The 25,742-nt window shown below is 38.8% G+C and overlaps 1 protein-coding gene across 1 annotated transcript; it reads right to left on the bottom strand.

Annotated features, from left to right (window-relative positions):
- Positions 1-1,161: 1,161 nt before the first annotated feature.
- Positions 1,162-25,359, bottom strand: LOC103145535 (E3 ubiquitin-protein ligase CBL-like). The gene is made up of 15 exons (XM_007562989.2): positions 24,754-25,359; positions 19,377-19,624; positions 15,879-16,025; positions 14,036-14,192; positions 13,825-13,946; positions 13,611-13,748; positions 11,746-11,833; positions 11,467-11,598; positions 10,446-10,655; positions 10,274-10,375; positions 8,546-8,820; positions 7,821-7,988; positions 5,453-5,556; positions 4,315-4,500; positions 1,162-3,115 (listed from the first exon to the last, which is right to left on the bottom strand). The coding sequence occupies exons 1-15, from the start codon at positions 24,895-24,897 to the stop codon at positions 2,766-2,768; spliced, it is 2,571 nt and encodes an 856-aa protein (XP_007563051.1). The 5' UTR covers positions 24,898-25,359; the 3' UTR covers positions 1,162-2,765.
- Positions 25,360-25,742: the final 383 nt, after the last annotated feature.

Raw genomic sequence — 25,742 nt, 5'->3', positions numbered from 1 at the left:
TTGTTTTCTCTTATTTCAAGTGTACTGAGATATTTTACAGTAAAAACTGGACCAAAAATACTTTGTAAGATTTCTTGCTTTTGCAGTAAAATTGAATTGGATTCAAAAAGCAGAATCAAATACAGCTGCTAAAAGGCCTACAAAGTAGAGACGCACTAATTGGTCCATCTGAAGTCAAAGTCAGACTGTTTCCCCTCGATCTGCCCCGGTCAGTCTACTGCACGTCCAACACTAGAGATTCTGCTGAAATGCTAGTTGCTAAAGTCTCTCAATGCGGAGCGCTGAAGTCACGAAGCTGAAAACATCCTTTTCCAATAAGTTTAATTTGCACATGATTAACTGGAACCAAATTGAAAGCCTGAATTTTCAACGAGTCGCATCAGCAGAGAGAGAAAACATGCTAACACTGGCCTAGCTTAGTGTTGTGCTGGATGCTAACTTGTAGGAACAACTATAATGATGCCGATTCTTTTTATGTGACAAACGTGAAGTGAACGCATCTCTGATGTCATTAAAAGGTACTCGGGGGGCTTTTAGGACAGAAAAGGATCATTTTCCCTCAAAGGTGAACGTTGGTTGACTGCTGTGTAAGTCAAGTCAGACACAGGTTTACAAATAAATCATAAAGTTGTGGCGATTTTAGGAGAGATTAGCTTAATTAATCCATGTTGGAGCTGTAGTGCGTTATTTTACTAACCTTCACAGTGTTTCAAGACAGATCCACGGCACTAATTTCACTTTAATAGAGTATTGGACTAGATATGGACCTATCCTTCCTGTTAAATGACTTATTGGGGAATCCTTGACTTCATGGAGCACGACTGTTAGCTTCGTCTCTCCGTTTTCACTCTGTAGAGAGAGTGGGAGCTTCTCTGTGGATATTTGTGGGTCACTTACATGTGGGATTCAGTTTCTTGGGAACTGGGTGATGCGAATGGAAGGTTGTAATCTGCCGCCTGCGAGTGGAAGTGGACGTAGGTTCGTTCATCAGTCAGGAACGCATGCAGGTTTCTAATCTGTCCATAATCTGCTTGGGGATTCAGAGCCCGGTGAGGTAGATCAGTCGGGGACAGGACGTTTAGGTAGGAGCAGACCTGTCCTATTATTCTAGGAAGTGTTTGACATAAAGCAGCTGAGACGGAAACCATTCGAAGCTGACCTGCAGGATGGAAAGGCCAGCTCTGCCTCTTTATTTACTTTAAAAAGACCTGCAGGGTCTGGACGACAAGTCAGGATTCTGCAGGGAGATTTTTACACAGCAGGTCTTGATGCGCAATTCCAAATTTTTTTTTATTTTCAATTTTTAACTGAAATCTTATTTATTTTTTCTGTGGTCGTTCAAGCTACTAATTAAATGCGACCGCAATAAGTTTTCTGTGTGAACAGCTTCTGTCCCAAAGTAAGCCATGTGCACAGACATGAACTTATCTTTTTAAATCTGCTTTTGCTTAATTTTGTTGTTGAAGCACTTTGTGGTTTTTATCTTGGTTTTACTTACTTATGTCACACAGCAGCGCTCTGTTTACAGCAGTAATAATGGCCGCTGTCTATTGATCAATTTTAAAGTTCTTCAGAGTCGATCGCATCATCATGAGAACATGACAAGAGCACAGCTCTGTTTGGATGTGAAGTTGGAACTAAAAGTGGTGGACTGTGATGTGAGGCGCTTCACTGACACAGACGGCTTTCATAATTTCATAATTAGAATTTTCAGCCATTGTTTACGTCCAGATTTACAGCATCTGACTTCTTGTGGTGCAGAATTATGATGTAAAAGTTGAATAAGATGACTTGTTCCTACTGCTGACGCTGTGAAAAATATCTGACATAATTTAGTCCCACAGATAAGTGGAACAAATCTGATTTATCTTAGGGTGAAAAGATCAGAATTGTGCCGTTCAGACTTCCATGAGAAAGTCGGATATTGGCCAAAAAAAAAAAAGAAAAAAGAAAAAGAAAAAAATTGGATTTGAGTCATATTTTCCTGCTGTGTGACACAGTGGTGCTGCTCGTCGACTCCTCTACTAGTTGCCTCTCCAAACCACTTGATAATCGGGGATTCACTTTTCCTAGTCTTCCTTGCCTCCACCGATACGTTGGCAATGAGTCAAACCTGAATGTAGAGACACTGTTGCCCGATTTTCCACAAAATAAACTGGAAAATGTTAGAAAAACATAATTAAAATGGAATTAATTTCAGTCATTGTTAGTTCTACACACAGTACAACATGTGAGGAGAGTACTCAAAGATTAAAGTACTTGTTGACCCAGAAGGTGATGGGAAATGGAGCCACAACCCTGCAGCACGAGAATGCACGCCACAGACTTCTACTCACTAATTTCTGATTAGTTACAGATTTGCACACCACAGTTTGCGGAGAAGCAGCGAACTGAACAGCGACATGATGAAAGTTTGGCTTCACAAAGCTCCTTTTACACGTTTCAGATCATTTAAGCCGAAAGAGATGAACCAATCAGCTGATGGGGAATCCAGTTCCTTCCATTTCCAGCTGGGGGCGGCGTAGAGTAAGTGTTGAGGCTTCAGGATCCGTCACAAAAAAACAAAAAAAAAAACAATCCTGTTTTCACACCTAGAATCCTTTTAGAAAAGCAAATAATACCTGACGCAGTTGATTACAATTAACTTTGGATGTTTTTCCTTAGATCTGGTGTTTTCCCGCGGAAAAGTGCTCGGTAAATGCTATCCACAATAATGGCACAAAGCGGAGACGGGATTGGGGGGGGGCGGAGCAGGACCTGAGTGACTATGTGGCGATGTGGGCCGTGGAGGGGACGGAGACGAACTCACGCAGGATGTTTTTGGCCGTCTCCAGGTTGTTCTGGGCGATCATCAGCGCTTTCTGGATGTCCTGCATGGAGTAGCCTTGGGATATCAGACATTCGATCTCACCATTCAGGGCCTGGTTGCCAGCGGCGACGGTGGCGGGAGCAGCAGGTGAAGGAGGAGGAGGAAGAGGAGGAGGCGAGGCGGAGGATGGGCCAGGGAGTTCGGGCAGCGGAGCGGAAAGGTCGCGGTTGAAAGGTCGAGGGCGGCGGTCGGAGTTGGCTCTGCGTGGGAGGGGCCGGGGCGGCCGGTCCGACTCGGCAAACGCTCCTGGAAAAATCAGTTCAGGAAACAATGACACAGCAATTTACAGAAGCCGAAAGCGGACGTTTTCCACAGATACTTTTCCTCATAGCGAGTTAAACAGATTGGTTTGTGAGCTACACCTGATTCCAGCCTTCACATGCCGTTATGGCGTGTTATACAAAACGTTTAAAATTATAATCATTATTTATAAATAAAACAAGGCTTTCTTTAAATGTAATTTTATTGTTAAGTTTGCTTCCATTCTTTTAAACATTATCATTTGATGTCATGAAATCCATCAAATTATATTCGTATTAAAACTAGTATATTTGATTATTATAGTTAAATTGCAATACCGTTTATAAATTAAATATACATTGCTGTAATTCATTTTTAAATGAAGTGGTTTTGCTATTATGAGATATTTTACTTCAGTCACTTTAAGCCTTTAATTATTACCAACAATAATTTTTCTTTTATTTATTTATTTATGGTTTTTTTTTTTGTTTTTTTTTACAATAAAAACAGGATCATTGAGCTTTTTTATGAGTCTACTCTGTGGAACAGAATCAAATATCTTGTGTGTCTGGTAGGTTTTTAAGACATATTTGGGAAGCTCAAATCTGTTTTTTTTTTGTTTTGTTTTTTTTTTAGATCAGTTAATCAGTATTTTTTTTGGAAACAGAAAATCTAAATACACTGGAAAACATGGATGAAAAACTGTTCTCAGAAAACTCGGGCTTTTCTCCTGGTCTTAGATTTCTATAATACAGTTATTGTACAAATAATTAATAAATACCAGGTTCAGGAAAACTGCCAAACATTAAAGTAACTTTCAAAGAAAACTTTATCTATATGAGAATCTGGTCGTGAATGTTTACTTTCTTTCCAGCAGAGGGCGCTGCAATTAAATGTGAAAATGGAGGAGCTCAGAGTGACTGAAAGGTTGAAAAACAAAAAAGGAAAACAAGCCAATGTTGTTAAATCATTACTTTTTATAAGGACTGGACTTTACTGAAGATAAAAATGCTAAAAGCTAAATAAACTAATACCAGAGATTAGTTTTAAAATTAAATTCCTAATTTCTGGGTTTTTTTCTTACTATTCTAAATAATAACTGTGTTTTTTGAGGTGTGTGAGACAGAAACCAGTTCAGAACCAGTTCAGACCCAGTTCAGAACCAGTCCATTTACCAGTCAAAACCTAGGGCTGACTGGACGTACCAGCTTCCACTGAGGCGTCCATGCTGAGCGAGTTTAAGGCTGCGGAGGGACAGCTGATTTCAGACAGGATCCTTCGGGTGGGGGCGGGGGGTACCACTGGGCGGGGACGGTCGAACTCGTAGATGTCCTCCGCTTCGCTGTCTTCCTTTTTGTCCTGGGAGGCTGCAGCTGGAAGCTGGTCAAGTTCTGGAAGACCAAACAACGTGTTAACGATCAGCTTCAAGTAAAGGCAGCCAGCCACTCTGAAACTATGAGATGCACAGTTGCATTATTCTAAACACCCTTAAAAACACCAAGTGGACATACACTCTGCACAGTTATCAGGCAAGTTGTTTTTTTAAGAAGATTATTTTATTAATTACCAACTCCACCGCTCTGTTACTCCAAAATAAACCTCAAACATGAATGTTTAAAGGGTATCTAATATGCAAAATTCACATTTTGCATGTTTTAATCCTTTAATTTGGTTCTACAGTGCTTCTAAAAACAACCCAAGCTCTTAAAACAACACCCAAATGGTTTTTGGCATTGAGTTCATCTTTTCTGGGAATGAGTTGTTTCAAAGCCTTTCCATTAGGTCACTTTTGACAGGCATTGCCCCGTTACCTAGCAATCCCAGCAGAGTTCCAATCCGTTTGGTCAGCTGGTTTTACCGCTGTATGTGCTGTACTATGGCTGCTGGAATAGACAAGTGTTTACTTGTTGACTTACCATACAGACACCACTTGCTGCATTCTTGTTGATTATGCAGGAGGCTCCACTTCTGCTTTTCAAAGATGCACGATTGTACAATTGCGCATCTGTTTCAAGTAATTTTCATGTGTGCAGCAGCTAATTTGGATTTAAAGTGACAAAGGCCCTAAAACAACTCATTCTGAGCAGATAGAAAATCTGCCAAAAAATGCCAAAATACTCACTTGCCTAATAATTGTACACAAAGTATAAGTACATATTTGTTATATTTATGTAATGACTATCACAATGAGGAAAGTGTGATTATTAAAGTCATACTTTCAATTTTGAGTTTTGTTATAAAGACACTGCTGTGCAGATCAGTTATTCTTAACGCACTCCAGCAAAGATGGTTTCCCATAAATATTTATCAAAGTGCTTGTGAAAGTGAACTGAAGCAGGTTACCCAGATCAGAGGCCTGCGTTGTGTCAGAGGATCCGGCCTGACTCTGGATGTTGAACATGGATTCGTACACTTGAGGGTCATCAGAGTCGTCGTCGCCCCCCTCACTGCCAGCAAAACAGATGTAAGATAAAAAACATAAAAACACGGCTTGAGGCAGTTTACCAGGGGATTTAAGTAGAATTATTTTAAATTTATAATATTTTTTAAACATAACACACATTTTTAAATCAGTCCTGTAATAAGGACTTTAATTTACCCACTATGCTTTAAATATTTAGTTTCTCTTAATGGATCCACCAATCTCGGAAGCAGCAAACTTGACATTAAACTCTGGGTAAAATTCACACATTTTTTTATTTTTTTACAGCAAAACCCAGTTTAATTCTTATTTTGATATGCTTATTTGTGGTAATTATACCTCAACCCTATAGGTGGTTTTTCAGATCGTTGATGTTTTACATAGGAAATAAAATACCATCTGCTGAAACCTGGTGGTGAAACTGAAATAGCATTAACATCAGTTATGTTACAAAGTACATTAGTAAAATTTACAACACCTCAGCCTTTTCCTGACACACTTCTGTAATCATTTACAAGAACAGGGTGTGTATGTTCAATTAAATTGTGTACATAAATGGACAATAGTCTGATTTTGCTCATAAATCACATCTACTTGAATTTTTCCACCTCATTTAGGAGCATCTCCAACCAACCATCTTCTCTTTCTGCGATAAGACACGATTTTCAATCACACAGAGATGTAAACATGCATGACTTCCTTATCTTTATTTTTCATATTTAAATGTGGCGTGTCAAGGAAGGAGTCTGGTATTCCCTTATGTGTGCTCAATTCCACGTTTCATTCAAATTTATTAGCACACGTGTAGCTTTCTTAAATGATCTCATGCAAAAACAAATAAAAAAAGCACAAACACACAAAAAGTGCAAAACAATTGAGCAAGAAGTACAGCTTTGTGAATCTAACCCTCGTTAAAAGAGAAATGTCTGTTCTTCTCATGATCAACAGAAACATTCTGCACTCCTTCATCCTTTCATCAAAGGGACAAGCTGTTCTCCAGCTGCATTCATCTTCAAAACTTCTGCATCTTCTTCATCTTCTTTAAATTATTTAAGAAGGGGGTTCACTGGGTTCAGGAGGGTTAAAACATAGCCGGAGCAGTGGAGCCCCCTGCTGCTCACAATGTGTAGTACATGTCAACTTTTTAATGTATTTAGAAACTAATGAACTCAACCAGTGAGTCGGTTTATTCATCTTGTACGTTGATTAATTATGTAGACATATGATAAATGTTAAATGACAAAGAAAGTAAAATTAAAGGACACAAGTATAAGAGACACTGGTTTTATTTTTCTTTCCCAACCAAAAAAGGGAGACAAAGTTTCTCTAATAATACGTGGCGTCTATTATGTCTCTGAATGCGTTGACAGAAACATCTGCAACCCAGATTAGCTGGCTGAAGTTCATCAGAGAGGCAACAACAGGACCAGTTGTGTTAAAAATTGCTGTTTCTCTCACTGACCTCCTATTTCCTCACACCGAAGAGCAGCTGAGATCTAAGTTTGTTCTCTATCAAAACATCGACATGAACAATAAACATCTCACTCTGACACACGCCACCTGGTGGCAAATCAGGAGTTGCATTAGCGAACGTCTGCCATAAGTCTCCTCTGATATCTACTTAATCACTTTTTTAATAAAAAGTCGATAGAGTAATTTGAAAAGTCACTAAATATAGTAAAGGTGCTGCAGCCCCACTCAATCCTCTCCTGCTCATCATCATGGCCATGGCCACACCCCTCAATGTATCTTGGCCCCACCCACTTTGTTGGAATTTTTTTTTTACTTTGCCGGGGGCGGGGTTTTGTTTTCACAGGAGGGTTAGTTACACTTCAAATAAATGCATCTTTTATTGATGTAATGTAATTGTACAGTAAACATCTTAGAAAAATCCCTCCTTTCCTTTGAATGTGTAAATATAGTTTACTGTTCTTCTTTTGTTTGCTTTAGTTTTAAATGTATTTTCTTTGTATTTAAAGCCATCATTTGTTTATTATTTTATTATACCATGTTCAACAAAGTCAAACTCTACTCAACCTCGTCATCACTCTTCAAGAAGCATAGCAATCTATAACCTGTGGCTGAAGCAGGATTTTCTCCTCTAATTCGACTCAAATAAAAAGAATGTCTAAAATTCTCAGAATAACCTGGAGAGACTTTTTACACATCTTGTACCAGAAGAGCCAACAGATCTGTCACTCTCTATGCCTTCTAGTTGCAGAGGGATCTGCTTGGTGATGCAGAGCCCTAAAATGTAACCTGGTTTGACTAATAGGCCCTCTTGTTTACCTGACGTCGTTGTGGTTGTTTGTCTGGGCAGGAGGCGGGGGCACCAAGGAGCCCGCCATGACCCAGGGGGCACCAGAGACCGGCAGGGAGGTGGGACTCATGTACTCGTTCTCCTCACCGTCTGATGATGGCTTTTCTCCAGCTGAGGCCGCCGACGAAGTCAGAGACCTGCACAAAGGGAAACCAAGGATTATCAATGCATTCAGCATTTTCACTACTCATAACTGCTTAAAAATAAAACACAATGGCGTGCATAAAAAACAGCAGATAAAACAGGATACGTCACCTCATCAGTTTGGCAGCGTTTCAGATATTTAAAACAAAAAACTCATCAATAATCATCTATCGATATGAAACAATTATATTGTGATACATTTTTTCAGGCACACGTTTTACGGTTTTCTTAAAAACCTCCCTTCCTCCACTGGGCTCCATATAAAATATATAAAATTTAGCAAACTGAAATTCTCACAACAGTTTTGCAAGGAACAGCAATTTTTCTAGTTTTTAATGAGACTTACAAATACATATTTTAAACTACGGTGATGAAACTGCAGTAGAGCTGAACTGCTGTTAAATAATTTCTGTTTCGTACTTTCTACAGTTTTCCAAGGGTATTTTATTAAAGTCCAGCTCTAAATATGACCTCCAGGGGGAGCCAACGTGCAGAAAAAAACTCATTCAAATCCTGGTTTTGTGTTTAAGTCATGAGCAGAGCTGCATACCTGGCAGACAGGCAGTAGATGGCGTTGGTGGCTGCCTGGGTCCTGGTGCCCTCCCCGTTGGTGCCGCTGCTCTGGGGGAGGGAGGCCTTGGTGGCGGGCCGAGGAACCATGTAGTTGGCCGCCCAGGCGGGCTGGTCAGGGGTGGAAGGCAGCGGTCTCCTCTGCAGCCTGGGGTCCTGGACGGGGACCAAGGGTCGCTCTGGAGGGGGCGGAGGGGGAAGCTCCCTCACAACAGGGGGGGGAGGTAGAGGCTTGTCTCTGTGAGTGACCGCAACCTGGGATGTAAACACAAGACGTTGCTGGAGTTATAAACACGCAGGAGACGTGGAGATGCAGGAATGTAAACGGGTTCAGTCCATTTACAAATACAATATAAACAACATTTCTGTTATTTCACACCAACTAAGTTCATATTTAAAACACACAAACACCAGACAATCACTATATTCATGATTCTGATCCTTGCAAGAGCATCATATTAAAGAAAGGAATCACTAAAACTTTCATTAATTTAATTAAGAAAGTTAAATAGTTTTATTGCAGAAGGATATATTTCAAATCTTATACTTCAAGATAACTCACATCATTATGAACAGCAAACAAAAACCCACAAGCATGGTAGCCTGAAAGTTTGGCTTTACAAACTCAAATATGAGGCCTTTTTAGAATATTCTGAATGAAATTTAAAACCTCTCACGACAGAAATGTACAAAAGAAAATTGCATATTTTATACTGTATTAGAGCCATGAGTTTTTGCACAAAATGCATGTAACATCATATAAATCGCCAACAGACGTGAGAGCCAGAGGCCAAGGTGAAAGTTGTGCAATAAATTTACACTTTCTGATGAAACAACCAGCTCAAGTCACAGAACAGAATAAACACGTCTACATGCGACTCAAACGCTTGTTTGAAAATATTTAGATGTTTGTGATTACTTTTTTAAATTACTATGATTAATTTACATTTCTTTTATGAAGTTAAGACATTTTCAGGCCTTGATTGTAGATACATGAACATTTTTTAAGGACGTGCAGACACCCTATAGATACGAGTAAAAAGTGATTTTCTGTAATGAAATATTACAACTAATGCTGCTGTCCAGCAGAGTGACTCACAGAAAACACTGTTGCTAAATGCCTCTGTTCACAGACAGAGACAAAAAGATTAATAGAAAGTTGAGAGGAAGGAAAGATGAGCTGGAGCGGTTTCAATCCTTTGAAGCCACTTCCGAACCAAATATTAACATCTGAAACATCTCTTTTGTATAAAAAAAAAAAGGGGGTTTATTTTTTTTTTTCCATTTATAGTAGATAAGCTCTGTGATTAGTTATTGAATTGATTTAGGACATTTTCCCAGTAAATACAGTAAGGACACTTCATTTTGTCACTCTTTGATCAAAGATGTGCAACATAGTGTTTTTCTCTTTAACGGGAAAAATAAAAAGAACTCTCCTTTCGTGTTGAGAATTTTGCATGTTTTTTGGGGAGATTTATTTGGGATATGTAGTCAAATCCTGTGGATAAGTTTCATGGAAAATAACAGTCCCTCTTGTGTTTCTTACTTCCTGATAGAGCTGCAGCCCACAGGGCAGCAGCACAAAGGCCAGCTTCATCAAACATTTGCTCATTTTACTTTGTGCTGTGTTTACACAGCTCTGACGGAGCTGTCAGTAGAAACCATCCGCAGGCCGGCCGGTCGACCTGGGGTCTGCATGGAAACGCACCTTGGCTGTGGTGCCCTGACTCAGCACGGACCTCTGCTGCAGCAGGTCCAGCCGTGGAGGCACCGGAGGCAGCTGAGACACCGGAGATGCCGGACGTTCCACCTTTAAAGACACAGAGACGGTTTTAGAGATCCACCATGAAAGCAGAGAGAACCAGAGGTGCAGGCCGTACCTTACTACTGCAGGCCAGCCTGCTCATGACCAGATGGTCCTCCAGACGGTCATCCTCTTCCTCATCGTTTGCTACTGCTTCGGCTCGGCTGGAGCCCTGGAAGCCGGCGAAGGAAGCCCCGCTGGCCTTAGGATGGAAGGGGTCCACTACGATGGGCTCCGTGCCTTTGATCTCACAGCGGCAGAACGGACAGCCTTGACCCTCTGACTCCTACAAAGGATCACAATTAAATCCAAACACACAATAAAGCTGCTAATGCTCTAAATAAGATGGATTACTTTGTTTCTTCACAAAAAATCTAGAGGATAATGAAAAAGTATCTCCCTTTATTCCATTAAAATATTCTTGGAGGGCTAAAAAATACAGAGGAACATTCAGAAAACAACATGATAACTTGTACGGTATGTAAATATAGCACATTATTCCAAAAGGACAAGTAAAAACAGTAGGTGCAGGTGGTTGTTCAGGTTAAACCTTCAGTCAGTTTTAGGCTTAAATGATGCATCTAAACAGTTCAGTGTGTAAAAAACAGTCCTTTCTGCTTGACCTATCAACACATTGTAAGGCTGATCTACTTATTTTTGGATTAACTGATTAATAACTGGGCAGCAAAAGGTGCTTAAGTTTAGAGAACTGACCAGATGAAGGTAAGCACCACCTGGTCCTGTGTGTGAACTGTAATTCATCAAAATAAGAAATGGTTTTCAGTTTGTTTGTTTTTTTTTTTCAAAAACAGAAAATATTTAGTTACCTTCTTCAACATTTACTGTAATAAAATGTAGGGAAAACCATTTATTTCACCATTGTGCATATCTGATAGTTTGCAGGAAACAGAACCCGCTACCTCAATCTAATAAAACAGGAAATGATCTTTACTGCTTCAAGGTAGTCAACTGGAAGGAAAAACAACCTGAATCTGACACAGCTGGACATTGATTCCTACCAGGAAGCAAACTAACAATCAGATTATCAGTGCATACCGATGTAACCAAAGGTTATACAGTGGAGTCGACGTCCTCACCTGCCAGGCGGTCAGACAGGAAGTGCACATCAGGTGTCTGCAGGGCTCAATCTTCACATCTTTGTCGTTTTCGGCGCAAATCTTGCAGAGCTGGAAGGTGGAGCCCATCTCACAGTACAGCTCGTACTGCTCCTGCAGGGACAACGACCAGAAAATCACCAGTAAAACTTCCTGTTTAACACTCACAAGGCTTCTGTTTGATGACCATAAAGCTGCCAGCTGTATCTCCGCAGGATGATGAATGCCTGAATGTACTTCGTAGTGAGAAACAAACCAAACCTGAGTAACTTTGATGTGGTCCTGAGGAGAAGGCTCACACAGCCCCGTCAGGTCTGGGTTCTGCGCACGGCCGTCTGGGAAAAGATAGCTAGAAAACCACAACCGCAAGCGTCAACACCAACAGAATCACACAGGTGCGATTCTAATTCCACATCCACCGAATCTCACTCAGGAACATTTTCCTTACTTCTGTTAAAAATTAAACTCCATCAAACATCCATGTTCATCCCTGCTCACATCCAGTATTATGTTTTCTAGTCACATAGTGCCATTTTAGAGCGCAGTCAAGTTACTACGTTACCTTCAGTTTCAGAAATTTGACTTTGTAATTTAACATCTTGAAATCGGACCTCTGCCTCTAAAAATACCCTTCAGAAAGTCACACAATTTTCTCTCTACTTCACATAAAATTGAAACAAAACACATTAAAGCTGGCGGTATGAACTTAAATAGTTAGAAGAATGAAAACTTCAGCAAGTTTTAAGAATTCAGACAGTCGTTCGGGTCATTAAAGTCGGTGCAGACGCACATCCTCTTATTGTGGCGTCTGAAGGGGAAGTGGTACGCCATGCTCCCACATTGAGAAAGACGAATGAAACCAAAAATGACAGGATCGAGAGAGTTTAGAGACGTTACTGCTCCACAAAGACAGAGCTGGATCACAGGGAGATATTTACTTCATTAGGTGAGACACTTCAAGGTAAAAAAAAAAAAAAAAAACGTACTAAGAGGGGAGGCTTCTCATGCATCGTTGTGGTGTGGAAGAATCTTGTTCTTTCTGGCTACCAACTGATGGACTGAGGGTTGCAACAGTCAGTAATGACACGGAGTGAAGCCACAACCAATAGAAAAAATATAAATTATTAATCTATTGTAAAAGATTTATTTGAGAATATTTGAAAATTAATAATTGAACACCTTTTGAATGCTGACGTTCAAAAGGCTTTGAATGTCAGCGTTAGGATGTGTTTTTATTATGAACCAAGACTCTGCTCAAACCTTCAGAAAAAGCTGAATGTGTTGATGTTAAGAGGATTTTCAGAAATCTTTCCTGGAAAAAGGAGAAAAGAAGAACTGAGTCTCAACAACCCACCAATTAAGCCTCTTCCAATTAATCAATTAATGGCAAAATAAATTAAAATGAGATTGACAATTTCTATTCTGATGAGATTTTTTTTTTTCAAAGAATGAGCCGTTTTAGTGTGTGTTGTCACTTTAAATCCAAATAGCTGCTTCTGGCCACACCCTGTGGTGGAAAATTACTATAAGTTAACATCTGCTGATCATGTTATATGAAATGCTTGTGAACTCTCACCAAAAGAACTATTTGGGTTACATGTACAAGGTTGGAAGTTGTTTCCCACAGCTGCATGAGAGCCACTCTGTCTCACCCAATTGTTTTGAATTCCTTATCCTTGGTATAAAACTCATGTGTTGTCTCTGCCTGGCAGAGCTTTCTATCCAGAACTGCTTCATGATTGATTGTCCTATGAGCTCTCTGAGTTGTGCACAATTCATAAATAAACCTGGTTGAGTGATTTTACCTGAACAGTGCTTGGTCATAATTTTTTCCACAACAGCCCTAAACTCAACGTTTACACTCGCATGTGAAAATGGCTGCAAACAGATGCTCAAATATGTGCTTGCTGATTTGTTACATTCAGAAGGTTTCTGAAATGGCCCATTTTCCAGACACCAAGAAAAACATAAATTTATTGCCAGCAAAACAACAGAGTGTTGTTTTTTTAAATGTTTTTAGAAGCAGTATAAACTTAAATGGTAATACAAAAATGTGCAAAAAGTAAATTTTACACGTAAAAAAAATATCTCTGGAGGATTTGATATAATGTTCAAATGTGACTCACAATCCCTCTCTGTATCCATCGATGAGGGCTTGGAAAAGCGGTTTATTGTGGGGAATAGTCTGCAGGATGTTCCCGTCGGCTGTCACGTAACCGATCGCCCACTGTCCCAGCCGAGTGCAGCTCAGCCGGAAAATGTAGCTGAGAGAAAAGAGAAATATCTCAACCCAGAAGCTTCAGCCGACACCCATCAGCCCTCAGGTTACATGAGTCTCACCTGCCAGGTTTGTGGATGAATCTCTGCAGCCGAGCCTTGACTTCGTCGTACGTCAGGAAGGCCATGTAGCCGGGATGTGTGACTGCTAGGCTGTTCCAGTTTCTCAGAAGAGACGACCATGGCTACAAAAATGCACCAAAATAAAAACGTATCAATGACTGAATGTTACTTTCGACTAATTCACAGTTCAGACATGCTCAGAAAGCCTTACCTGAAAGAGTCGGGTGAAGATGTCGAACTCAAAAACAGAGATGTAGTCGTTGCAGGTGAGGTCGATGGTGGACTTCAGTGCCATGGCTTCCAAACCAGAACTTATGGGGTGAAACTCATGGAGAGCCTGGCGGAACATCCTCCAGGGTACAATGGTTCTGAAACAGAAATACATAAACAGAGGGGAAATAAACAGAGATGCAAAGTTAAGGCTTTCTGAATCAGAATCAGAATTGTGATAACTCGCTATGAATCTGACTTCGGTTTCAAGTGTTCATAGCATACAGACATTAAATGTAAATGTAGAAACCTTAGAGTAAATAAATAAAGATAAAACAACCTGTACAATCACATTTTACATAAAGGAAAAAAACAGAAAAGGCAGGTTGTGACATGTTCATAAGAAGTAGCAGCCTGAGGGAGGAAACCGTCTCTGGGGTGGCTGTTGTTGGCAAACAGGTTGTGTCCACATGTGTGGCGTCTTGTTGTTGGCTGCCCTTTTTCTGACCCTTGACCCTAAAGTTCAGTATGAGTTAATGACGGAGGGATAAAAGGAAATGACAGATGGACAGATTAAAGGATGAAAGATAGAACAGATAGAAAGGTAAAGAAAGTAAGAAGGATCAAAGGAAGGATGGAAGGACCAAACAAAGGATGGACAGATCGATGAAGGAAGGATCAAAGGAGGGAAGAAAGGATCAAAGCACGGAATAAAGGATGGATCAAAGGAGGACTCAAAGGAAAGAAGGAAGGATCAAAGTAAGGATAAAAGGAAATAAGGAAGAATCAAAGAAGGAATCAACAAAAAAAGGAAGGATCAAAGGAAAGAAGGAAGTATCAAAGGAGGGATCAGAGGGCGAAAGGATCAAAGGAAAGAAGGAAGGACCAAAGGATGGATTAAAGGCAGGAAGGAAGGATCAAAGGAGGGATCAGGGGAAGGAAGGATCAAAGGAGGGATTAAAGAAAGAAAGAAAGAAAGAAAGAAAGAAAGAAAGAAAGAAAGAAAGAAAGGAAGGAAGGAAGGAAGGAAGGAAGGAAGGAAGGAAGGAAGGAAGGATCAAAGGAGGGACTAAATGAACGATGGAAGGACCAAATGACGGTCCAAAGAAAGGAAGACAGGATCAAAGGAAGGAAGGACCCACGGACGAATCAAGGGAAAGAAGGAGGGATCAAAGAAAGGAAAGAAGGATCAAAGGAGGGATCAGACTAAAGAAGGAAGGATCAAAGGAAAGAGTGAATGATGAGAAGTAGGGATCAAGGAAAGGAAGAATCAAAGGAGGGATTAATGGAAGGACGGAAGGATCAAAAGAGGAATCAGAGGAATGAAGGAAGGACCAACGGACAGATCAAAGGAAAGAAGGAAGGATTAAATGGAAGGATCAAAGTCAGAATCAAATGAAGGAAGGAAGTAAAGATCAAAGGAAAGAAGGAAGGATCAAAGGACGAACCAAAGTTCAGCTCAAAGGAAGGAAGGAAAAAATCAAAGGAAGGAGCAAAGGAAGGTTCAATGGAAAGAGCAAAAGAAGGAAGACTCAAAGGCAGGAAGGAAGGGTGAAAGGAAGGAAGCACTAAAGGAAGGATGGATCAAAGGACTGATCGAATGCAGGAAGGAAGGATGAAAAGGAAGTATCAAAGGACGGATCAAGGAAGGAAGGAGGGATCAAAGAAAGGATCAACCTAAACTTATGGAAGTCCATTTTCTTTTTTCCACTCTCATCCAGACGTGGAAAAACATCCTAAGAGTCCAGCAGATTGTCAAAACCTGACTCGAACATTGGAACGACTTCAGAGCTAAAACAACAATCATGACTCCTCCCTGTTCTCTATTAAAAACAGAAACTCACTTGTCTCCGAATGACCTTCTCCAAAATTCAGCGGCGTCAGCTTTGGTAATCCGGAAGTTGTCCCCCTGAAACAGGCCGTTGGGAAAGATGGCCTTCAGCTCGGCCAGCATGTGACTGAAGATCAGAGACAGCTTGGTCAGGTTCCTCCTGAGGGAGTAGCAACAGCAAAAGAGATGGGTTAGCTGAAGCTAGCTGCAGCTGAGTCACAAACCTCCCACCAGAGTACATCCACCATGACTGACTGGAGGAAACACTCTGAGAACGATTAAATTAGAAAGATTCAGCAACAGAAAATAGCTTTTAGTGAATTAATGTTTCTAAATTATTTTTATTAATTTATTAAAGTCGTCCTAATTTAGGACGACTTGTCACTCAATGATTTCACTGAATGACAAGTGGACTTGAGGAATAAATAAAAGTTCTTCTGTGGTTCAGTTAACAGAACTGACGCATTTACAGAGAATCGAGGAGGAAATGCTCGATAAAATCAGAGGAAGGATGAACTTTTGCTGCTAATGCTTTTCTGAGAAATACAGGAAGTTGGTGTGATTGTGACACTTCAGTTGGTCTGTTATCTGACTTTTAAGCAGCTGTACATCACAGTGTTTTTTTCGAGGTTGAACAACTTTACGTTAATGTGCGAAAACTTTACAGCAGACCTGATTTAGCAGGAGGAGATTTGAGAGGTTACTGTTAGAAAGATCGGTTTAAGTCAAAAACAACTTTCTGAGAGATAACTGAATTATATGTTAAGCATTGGTTAATTGATAATGAAAACCCAAAATTCTGTTTCAGAAAATTACAATATTGCATCAGAGCTATTTTAAAGAAGGGTTTCTAATACAGAATGGTATCTTACTGAACATTATGTTCATGTACTCAACAGTATCTGGTTAAGGCTTGGAATGGAGCAGACCAGGCCGCGGTTCTGATGTCTCTCATCTTCCTTTTGACAACTATGATATTCTCTATGTGGGTCAGGTTAGGTCAGTCTGTTGGCCAGTCAGTCACAGAGTTACCATGGTGACAAAAGCAGGAAGTAGCTGGATTTCCACTGACTATATAATTGTGCAACTTGGAATTATAGAAATAAATTTGTTCAATGGCCAATTTGTGTTAGGATGAGGCTGTTTTGTTGGCTGTATTTAAATTTGAGCACTTTGTAAAACTGCATTAGAAACACTTTTTTTTTAATTACACGAGCAAAGTTGAATAGTAACTTGTTACATTTACTCAGTAACCCCATGGGAGACAAATAAATTATCTTATCATACTAGCTACATTTGATTTCCATTTGAATGGTTTATCATTTTCTATTTTTTCCAAAAATTGGATGATAAAAGTCTTCAGCCTCATGTTTTGGTCTCATTTTTTCCTTTCTTTTTAATGGACAAATTTGCAGAGACTTCATAATTAATTTTATTTATTTTCTACTGATTTTTTTATATTCAAAATGTCTTCCAGTTCCAGTGTTAAATGTTAATTATAATTTAAAGCTTATTGATCTATGAGAGTGTATTCTTTGACTATAATGCCATTACCACTATATTACCTCAAAAATGTTCTAAAAAGAATATAACCATTTATTGTGATAACTTCTGTGGCAATTTATCGTCCAGCAAAATTTGTTATGACAGGGGTAATTTTCACTATGCTGAATTTTTAACTTTTTTTTTTTTGAGTAATTTTATTTTGAAGTATCGCTACTCTTGAGTAAAATTTCTGGATACTTACTTTCAGAAACTTCATTGAATGGTGAACAAGCATGTTTTAACAAAAAAAAAATCACCAAGCAGTTTTGTTAAAGCTTTATAAGTTTTATATTGAAAGAAACTGTTTTTTTTATTCATACGAATTATTAAAATGGCAAAATTTCCACATATTTTGGTCCATCTCAAGATTGTAATTTTTAAATATCAAATGAGAATATTTGTGTTTACCTCTGTTGCTACCATGTTTTTTAATGACTTATTGTGTGAACAAACTTATCCACATGTGATTTTAATCGCATTTCTTATTTCATGGAAACACTCCAATTGCAAAATTGTGTTTTTTCAACATTGGCAGAATATAGACAAAGTTTTGCATACATTTGTAGTGGAAAGTGACTGGTACCTTTGGCAGTGTGGGTCGGTACAAAGTCCAAAAGTAAAATGAAACCAGCATCTAAAGCTTGTCAACAAGAGGAAGCAGGAACTTTTCTAAACCTTCCCATTAGACTATTGTGTTGACTGTAAACTCCAGAAAACTCAGTTAATCAAAACCAGCAGATGACATGGCAACCCAGATCATCTGGACTTTAAGCACAGTAGATTCTGCATCTCTCCACTCTGCCTTCAGTCTCTGAGAAATCCTAAATTTGCATTTCATTTGCCAATTTCTACCCCGGGTAAGATTCCTCTGACTTGTCTCCGCTCCAGGATTGGCTTCACACCAGAAATGTGACACTTGCAGACTGTGTGTGGTGACTCCAGCTGCAAGCCGCTGAATCTCCACTAAACTCCTGAAAGGTCTCTGCTTCACAATCCTTTTCATTCTACCACACTTTTTCTTTCCACTAAACTTTGCATAAAGTTCTCTGTGAACAGCCAGTTTCTTTAGCAATGAAGTTCTTAAGGAAGCTGACAATGTATTAATCTGAACGATAAATTAATTATTGCGATAAACTATATTATTTTTGTTTTGAGATCATTTTCAAGCAAAATCTTGACAATGGAATAATAATATAAAAACCAAATAACACTCAACACTGGGACTGGAAGATATTTTAAATATCCAAAATAAAATATGACAGCCAAAACCAATAAATAAAATGGTAATAAAAACAACTTAAACCAAAGCCATACATAAAGTGGGTTATGACGTCTCTGTGAATAACACCGTCCTTCAAATAAAAATTACGTAATAATCATAATGGAAAATATCTAGCTCATTTTAATTTATCATGTGATTAATTAATTATTATAATAGACTTGTCATTTATTCATTAAGTATTAATTAAGTCAAAACTACAGAAAATAAATTGATATTTAAAAAAAACTCCCACAAGTAGCATATTTTTAGCTTCACTTGGTTCAGATCTATTAAAGGAATGCTGAGGTATTACATTTTAAGCAATACAAATGTTTATTTTCTTAATTAAAAAGGAACTGAATGATTTTTTTGCATCTTTTAATGTATTGCCTATATTGTATAAAGAAAGCTTAAGTAGTTCAATGAAAAATCTGTAGAATGTCCCATTTTTAAATCTGATTGATCAATTAATCGACTGCTAATCTAACAGTTAGCTGCAGCCTTACAGTAGAGAAACACCTGAAAGGTGAAACTCAGATTATACGACGGGTCAGAAAACAGCAGCAGAGCCAGATTAGGAAAGATCCCGCCATCACAATCTTAAAGGCTCATTTTATGTCCTGGATGCCAGGGTGAAAGGGTGATTAGCTCTGAACCATCTGTCACTCATCCAAACGTTGCTCAGCGCTTCTTGTGTTAGCCCACCTGGCCTGGGAGTTCTCCTCGTACATCCGCTCCTTGGCCTCCTTGAACAGGCTCATGGTCTGCTTCGTCTTGTTGGTGAGGTTATCGATGACCACGCGGAAATACTCGTTCTCCCCGAGGATCTCCATCTTCCCCTCGTACCTGGACAGGATGGTGCGCAGGTGCTGGTAGGTGTCTGGCAGCAGGTCCAGGATGTAGGGTGGGCTGTTCTTCAGCGCCACCTTGGGGTTCTGGCACAAACGCACCACCTGCACAGGAAACACAGGGGAGAGGTGACTTAAAGAGACAGTATTGTGTGTTTTCCAGCCACATAGTGCCATCTTATCGTATAATCAAGTAACTATGTTAACTTCAGTTGTTAAAACAATTCTTTTAACGACTGAAGTTTGACTTTGTCATTTAATGCCTTAAAAGTCAGCCTCTGTCTCTTTAAAAACTTCTGCTCTTTCTGAAACACCACCTTCAGGAAGTCATCACAACATGGCTCCTCTATTAACCCTTTAACGGGGGCAATAAATTCATAACAATATATATTGCGATAAACACATGATCAATATCACATAATTTAGAATTTTCAATAATTTCACTGAAGTCTGATTCAGAACTGTGTTGCATTCTGGGTATGTATGCAGAGGAAATGTTTTAGCTGCTCAACCTTTCACTGCCAAGCTGTGTTGGTGGCATCAACCCACTCACTCTTTGGTTTCCTAGCAACAACATGTTGAGTAAGTTGCACAACAACAGGTTCAGGTTTCACCGCCATGTTTCACAACTGCTTAAAAATAATAAACAACAGTATGAAGTAAAAGGAGAAAGTGAGTCCAACAGCTTGAGACAAAACTGTGGATAAAACATGAAGTTTGGAAGGATCTTAGATATTTAAGATGCTTCCAAACTCAACAATAATTATCTATATCAACTGATATGAAGCACTTATATTGTGATATGTTTTTCAGCCATATCGTCCAGCATCAATCGCATAAATATTTTAATCACTGGACGTTGTACTTCTTCAGATTACACACAAGAGGAAATTTAGAGGGCTAATATATAATAATTAGATAATCCAAGATACTTTGAGATGCTGGAATTGAAAATTTGTTAAGCTAAGCAAGTGAAAATGTTAGAAGATTTCACAATTTGGCCTGCAAATCAAACCGTATGTGATCTCTGGTCAGATTATTTTATGCAATAATCTTGATAAAACTTGTTTGCGCCTTTTCACGGTAGAATTGACCAGAATCGGTTCCAATTAGGGTTGAGTCAAAAAATGAAAACTAACACTTCTTTAAACGTTAAACATCAACAGACAGCATTTTCTGGGCATATTTGCCATCTGGATCATAACATGGAACATGAGGATGTTCTTAAGTTGTCAACAAAATATTTTTTCCAGAAGTCTTGAAAATCATCATACGGAGCAGTCTAGGGAACATGAGAAAAAAAAATTCTTTTGTGTTACCTTGCAATATGCTTACTGCAATATTTGCTGGTCTATTTTGTATACAATCACAAATGACAATTTAAAATTTTTTATCTCTTGCGAGGGAACGCAAAAGAAAAAAAAAAATCCCATTTCCCCTATAGGGCTCCGAGTCATCAGGGTGGTTTTGGCTGTTATGTCTTTTTTGGGGGGGGGCGGGGGGAGTTTGGAGTCAGCAGTGGTAACTCTGGAAATTTTTATCTGATATTAAAATTTGTTTAATGGTTTGAAGCATGAAGGTGTGATGAATCAATCCAAAACAAAACTAAGAGGACACACTTTTTCCAGCTTTGTATCATCTTCCAACCAAGTCTGCAGACTTTATTAAAGAGGCGTTACACATCTGGCCGCTATATAACCCAGAAACAAAAGGATTTAAAACTTCAAACAGGACAAAAGGGATATCAGCACATATCCTGTAGGTGTAACTGATGCAGCACAGCACACACATTTCACCGTCTCCCTGCCTTATCTCCTCTTACTCCGGCCCTCCTGCAGTAATATCTTCTCAAGTCTCATCTTGTCGTCTCTCTCTGCTTTCTCCTCTTATCTCCATCTCAGCCCAAAGCTGACGGCGAGAGATAAAACCACAAAGACGGCGATAAATGGGACCAAAGTAAACCTTCCCCTGGCCACAGATGCAACACACAGACGACACCTCTTTCTGATCCAACACTGGAAAAAAGGGGGCTGCTCTCCTAATGCGACCTACTTCACGTTATCCCAATTAGGAAATGCATCAGGGACACCATTGTAGTCCTAATTTGGAGGGATTCGGTTTTCTCATACAGTTTAGATCAATGCTTCCTAAACTTTGTAGCACAGAAAATAACAGCAACCGATCCAGATTATGAGTGCTTGCAGTAAACAAGTGCTGCTAAAATCACTTTATGTCAAAACAAACAGTCTCAACAACCATTATACTGCTTATTTATTCATGTTTTTATATATTTTAACAGTAATGAGAAAAGCACGAGCTTTTTAGCTACGAGAGCAATATTATTATAGTTAACTAAAACGAATGAAATAACTGAAATTAAGAAAACATTAACTGGAACTATATCGTGAGTTTATAAAGCTATCTAACACATAATGATATTATAGATATAATATCCTTTGTTTTCATTTGTATGAATGTAGCTTTTCGAACTGATGTGAAATTTATTTATTTTTCCCCACACAAGCAGTTTACGTCAGCTGTCGGTAAACTACGGTAATCCGTACTCCTTCTGGTGGCGCTTACAGCAGTCCGCAAACTGGTGACAGCAAAAGTTTGGATAAAACACCAGAATCAGTTGTTGTTCAACAATAACTGAATAAATTTTTGAAAGTAGTATCTTCTGTTGAATATTCATTACCGAATCAACGTATAAATAATCACAATATTATACTTTGACCTTTCTGAATTCTGTACCTAAAAATGAACCAAAGTATGAAAAAAACTATAAATAATACAAAAACTAGACAATCTTTAACTAATTATAACTAATAAAAACTAGTAAACACACTGTAAAATCTAATTAAAACTAACTGAATTAGACACACAAAAAGTCACAAAGAAATAAAACTAAAACTATTGTAACCCTGGAGCAGAGGTGTCACATTTCCCAAATGGTCAACTCAAAAAGACTTGTGGGCCAAAATATATTTTAAAAACATAAATAAAATCACAAAAACAATGTTGTGATTCATTTTACCTGATAAAAACAACAATAAAAACTAAGCATGCAATATTTTATAAAGCAAATAATTTGGTTGGATTTAAATATTGCATTACTACAAAATTTAAAAAAGGATTTTGCACTATGGCCTTATTGGAAAAAAAACCCCCTGCTGTATCCAAAGTGCACAAAGGAGTGTTACCACAGATCCTTCCTCCAGCAGCTCAGACTCTATAATCATTGCTCCTCAACAAATTCAGTGAGTGTTTACATTTCTGCTGTGATTCACACAGCTCTGTTGCTTGCACAGTTTTATCTTCACTTACTGTAAATAGTCTTAGTTACAAACACATTTTTAATTATCTTACACACCTTGCAGTTTTTTTTGACTCCGATTAGTCTATTTTTGATAACTGCATAGTACTTTAGGTTGTAATTTTGCTATTACTGTACAGTATTTAATTCTTTAATTAGCTTATATATAGATATATATTAATACCTTTGTGTGAATCTCCACTGTGGGACAATAAAAGGATATTTTTATTTCTTTTCAATTGAAAAGTCTTCTGGGATCAAATGGAGAAAATAAATAATAGAAAAGAAACCCCATCTAATCTCACCAATAAAAACAGGATTAAGGTCACTCTTTTTTAAAATGTTTGTTGAATTTAGCAAAGTTTATTAAACTTATTAGAAGCAGGCATGGGTGTACTCAAGTCTGTTTTTGAGTAAGTCACTGGAAAGTGTGGTTATTAAAATACTTTGTGTTCAATGTAATATTTTCCATTGTAACATAGGTTTTCCAGTAATTAAAACAAAATAACATTTGTCTATCATTCTAACTGTTCCACATCCATTCATGTCATAACATCAAACTTCTATGCATTTTATCCAAATTTGATCTGACATACCAAGACAAAGTAGAGCTTGATTTTAAAGTGGGAGGAAAACTATCCATGGTTTTCAACATTTCTAACAATTAAAAATAAGAAAACTGTGGTGTGAATTTATTTTCAGTCTCCTAAATCAAATTTTGTAGAAGCAACTTTGGCTGCAGCTTTGAACATTTGAAGACAGATCAATGATTCTCAGTTGGACATAGGTTTGGACTTTGACTAGACCATTGTAATGGATTAATATGCTTTGATCTAAAACAGTCTAGTCCATATTTGGCTGCAGGCTTGGATTTTGTCCAGGACTGTCTCACATTTATCCCCATCATGAACCCGCATTTATGTCCCTGTTGGGAAAAAAAAAAAACACACATCTCCACAGCATGATGCTGCCACGCTTGATTATACCAATAATCCAATGTTTTACGATTTACAGCATGTTTCCTGTTGGCCAAAAAGCTCTGAAGTGGACTAGAATATAACAGAAATATCAAAAAATCTTTCAATGATTATCCCAGTTGAGATAAATTCACATTTTTCCGCCATCCTTTCTCCCACATTAGCGCTTCAAACGATCTCTGTGACTTCTGGGCACTGTCATCTGTGTCAGGTGTAGGCGACTCCATCCACCAGCCCAATTATTGCATTAGCATGCATGCAGTCGGATCATAATGCTTACAATTACACACTCCAAACAGTTCTTTAACATCTTAAAATTGCTCACACTTTAACTGAGATCCTGAAATATTTTGGATAAGGTCAATCTTCCACATGGCTTTTGGCAAACAGCTAACTTGTCAATTTATTTGATATTAGGATATTATTTTCAAACCTAACCCTGCTATAAACTTCTCCAGAACTTTCTCTCTGACCTGTCTGCTGAGGGGTTTTTTCTCTAATGTTCTCCAAAAAACCTCAAAAGTGTTAAATTACACTCTGGTGGATTTTATTTTCTAATTGGTCATTTCTAGTTGGATTCCTTTACACTTAATTTAGAGGGATCCGATTAAAGAGAAGTAAATAAATACACTACTTTGTGTTGGTTTATTACATATAATTCTCAAAAAATATATGAAGGTTGTTGGTTCTAACGTGACAAAGTCCAGGGATGTGAATATATTTTCACATTAGGTGGGATATCCAGGAAACCCGTTTGATTTGTTACTTAAATGTTAATGATAAATGTTGGTTATAGCCCTGATATGATCATAAATCTAGAAGAAGGAAGTGAAAAGTAAACACTTTATGATGCATAGCAACTGATAACAGCTTAAAGTCACAAAAAAAACAAGTTTTTATGTCAATATTAGAGCGTTTTTGAACCTAGAGACAGTTTGTACCTTATCCATGAGCTTCCAGCATTTCTCCACCATTTTCTTATCGACCACAGCGGGCTGGTGAGGCTGCAGAGGCTGTTGGTGGGGCTGAAAGGCGTCCTTCATCAGCCCGATGAGTCCGGCGCCCCTCCTCGGATTTCCGGCCATGAATTCGCTCGATGACCGGGGGTGTTAGCCCCGCAGCAGGGGTTCACAACCTGGGAGGGTGGTGGTGGTGGTGATGAGGAAGGGGGTGGTCTCCCTGACACGTTTCCCAATAAAGCAGCCGCTGTACTACCGCCCTGTCCGCTCTGAACAGTGGGGACGGTTTGTCATGCAGAGGCTGTCCGGGAGCAGAACAAAAAGCCTGTTGTAGCTACAACTCAGCGGACCCAAAGCAGCGAGCTAACGGCTACGGCAGCTTAACGAGAAGTCTCCACTCGGGGTCCGAACCGCAGACATAACCTCCGTGTTGCTGTTTATGCCGACCGAAAGAGAGCTGACTCCTCCTGGCGACGGCGAGTGAAACCTCCCTGAGAGACGAACCCGGCTTGTAGCAGAGCAGGGTGTTAAAAACCACACGGAGCCACCAACGAACAGCCTGAGCAAGAGCTAAAGTAAACACGGATGTCCGGCCCGATTTTCAAAATAAGAGCACGGTCAGCAAGCGCGTAATACTATTTACAAACTAATTACAGGGTGCATTAAACGTTAATATAAATATTCAAAAAAGTTATTAGATATAAAATAATAAAAATGTTTGCTAAATATTTTTGATCAACAAAATATTTGTTGATCAAAAATCAACAATCAACAAATCAACAAGAAATCAACAAGAAACTTGCTTTCTCTGGTAGAAAGCAAGTTTCTACCAGAGAACATCGGCCTGGCCTTTTTAAACTGTTTCACAGCTGTCAAAACAGATGACAAGGTCGTAAACAGAAAACAAACTTTGAAGGATTATCTGTGGGCCGAGTGAGCATTTGAATGTATTAGAAATAACATATTCCTGT

The sequence above is a fragment of the Poecilia formosa genome, unplaced genomic scaffold (assembly GCF_000485575.1).
Source record: "Poecilia formosa unplaced genomic scaffold, Poecilia_formosa-5.1.2 Scaffold143, whole genome shotgun sequence".
NCBI classification, from domain to species: domain Eukaryota; kingdom Metazoa; phylum Chordata; class Actinopteri; order Cyprinodontiformes; family Poeciliidae; genus Poecilia; species Poecilia formosa.
Note: the sequence above shows the minus strand (reverse complement) of the source record. Positions and strands in the feature narration are given on the sequence as shown.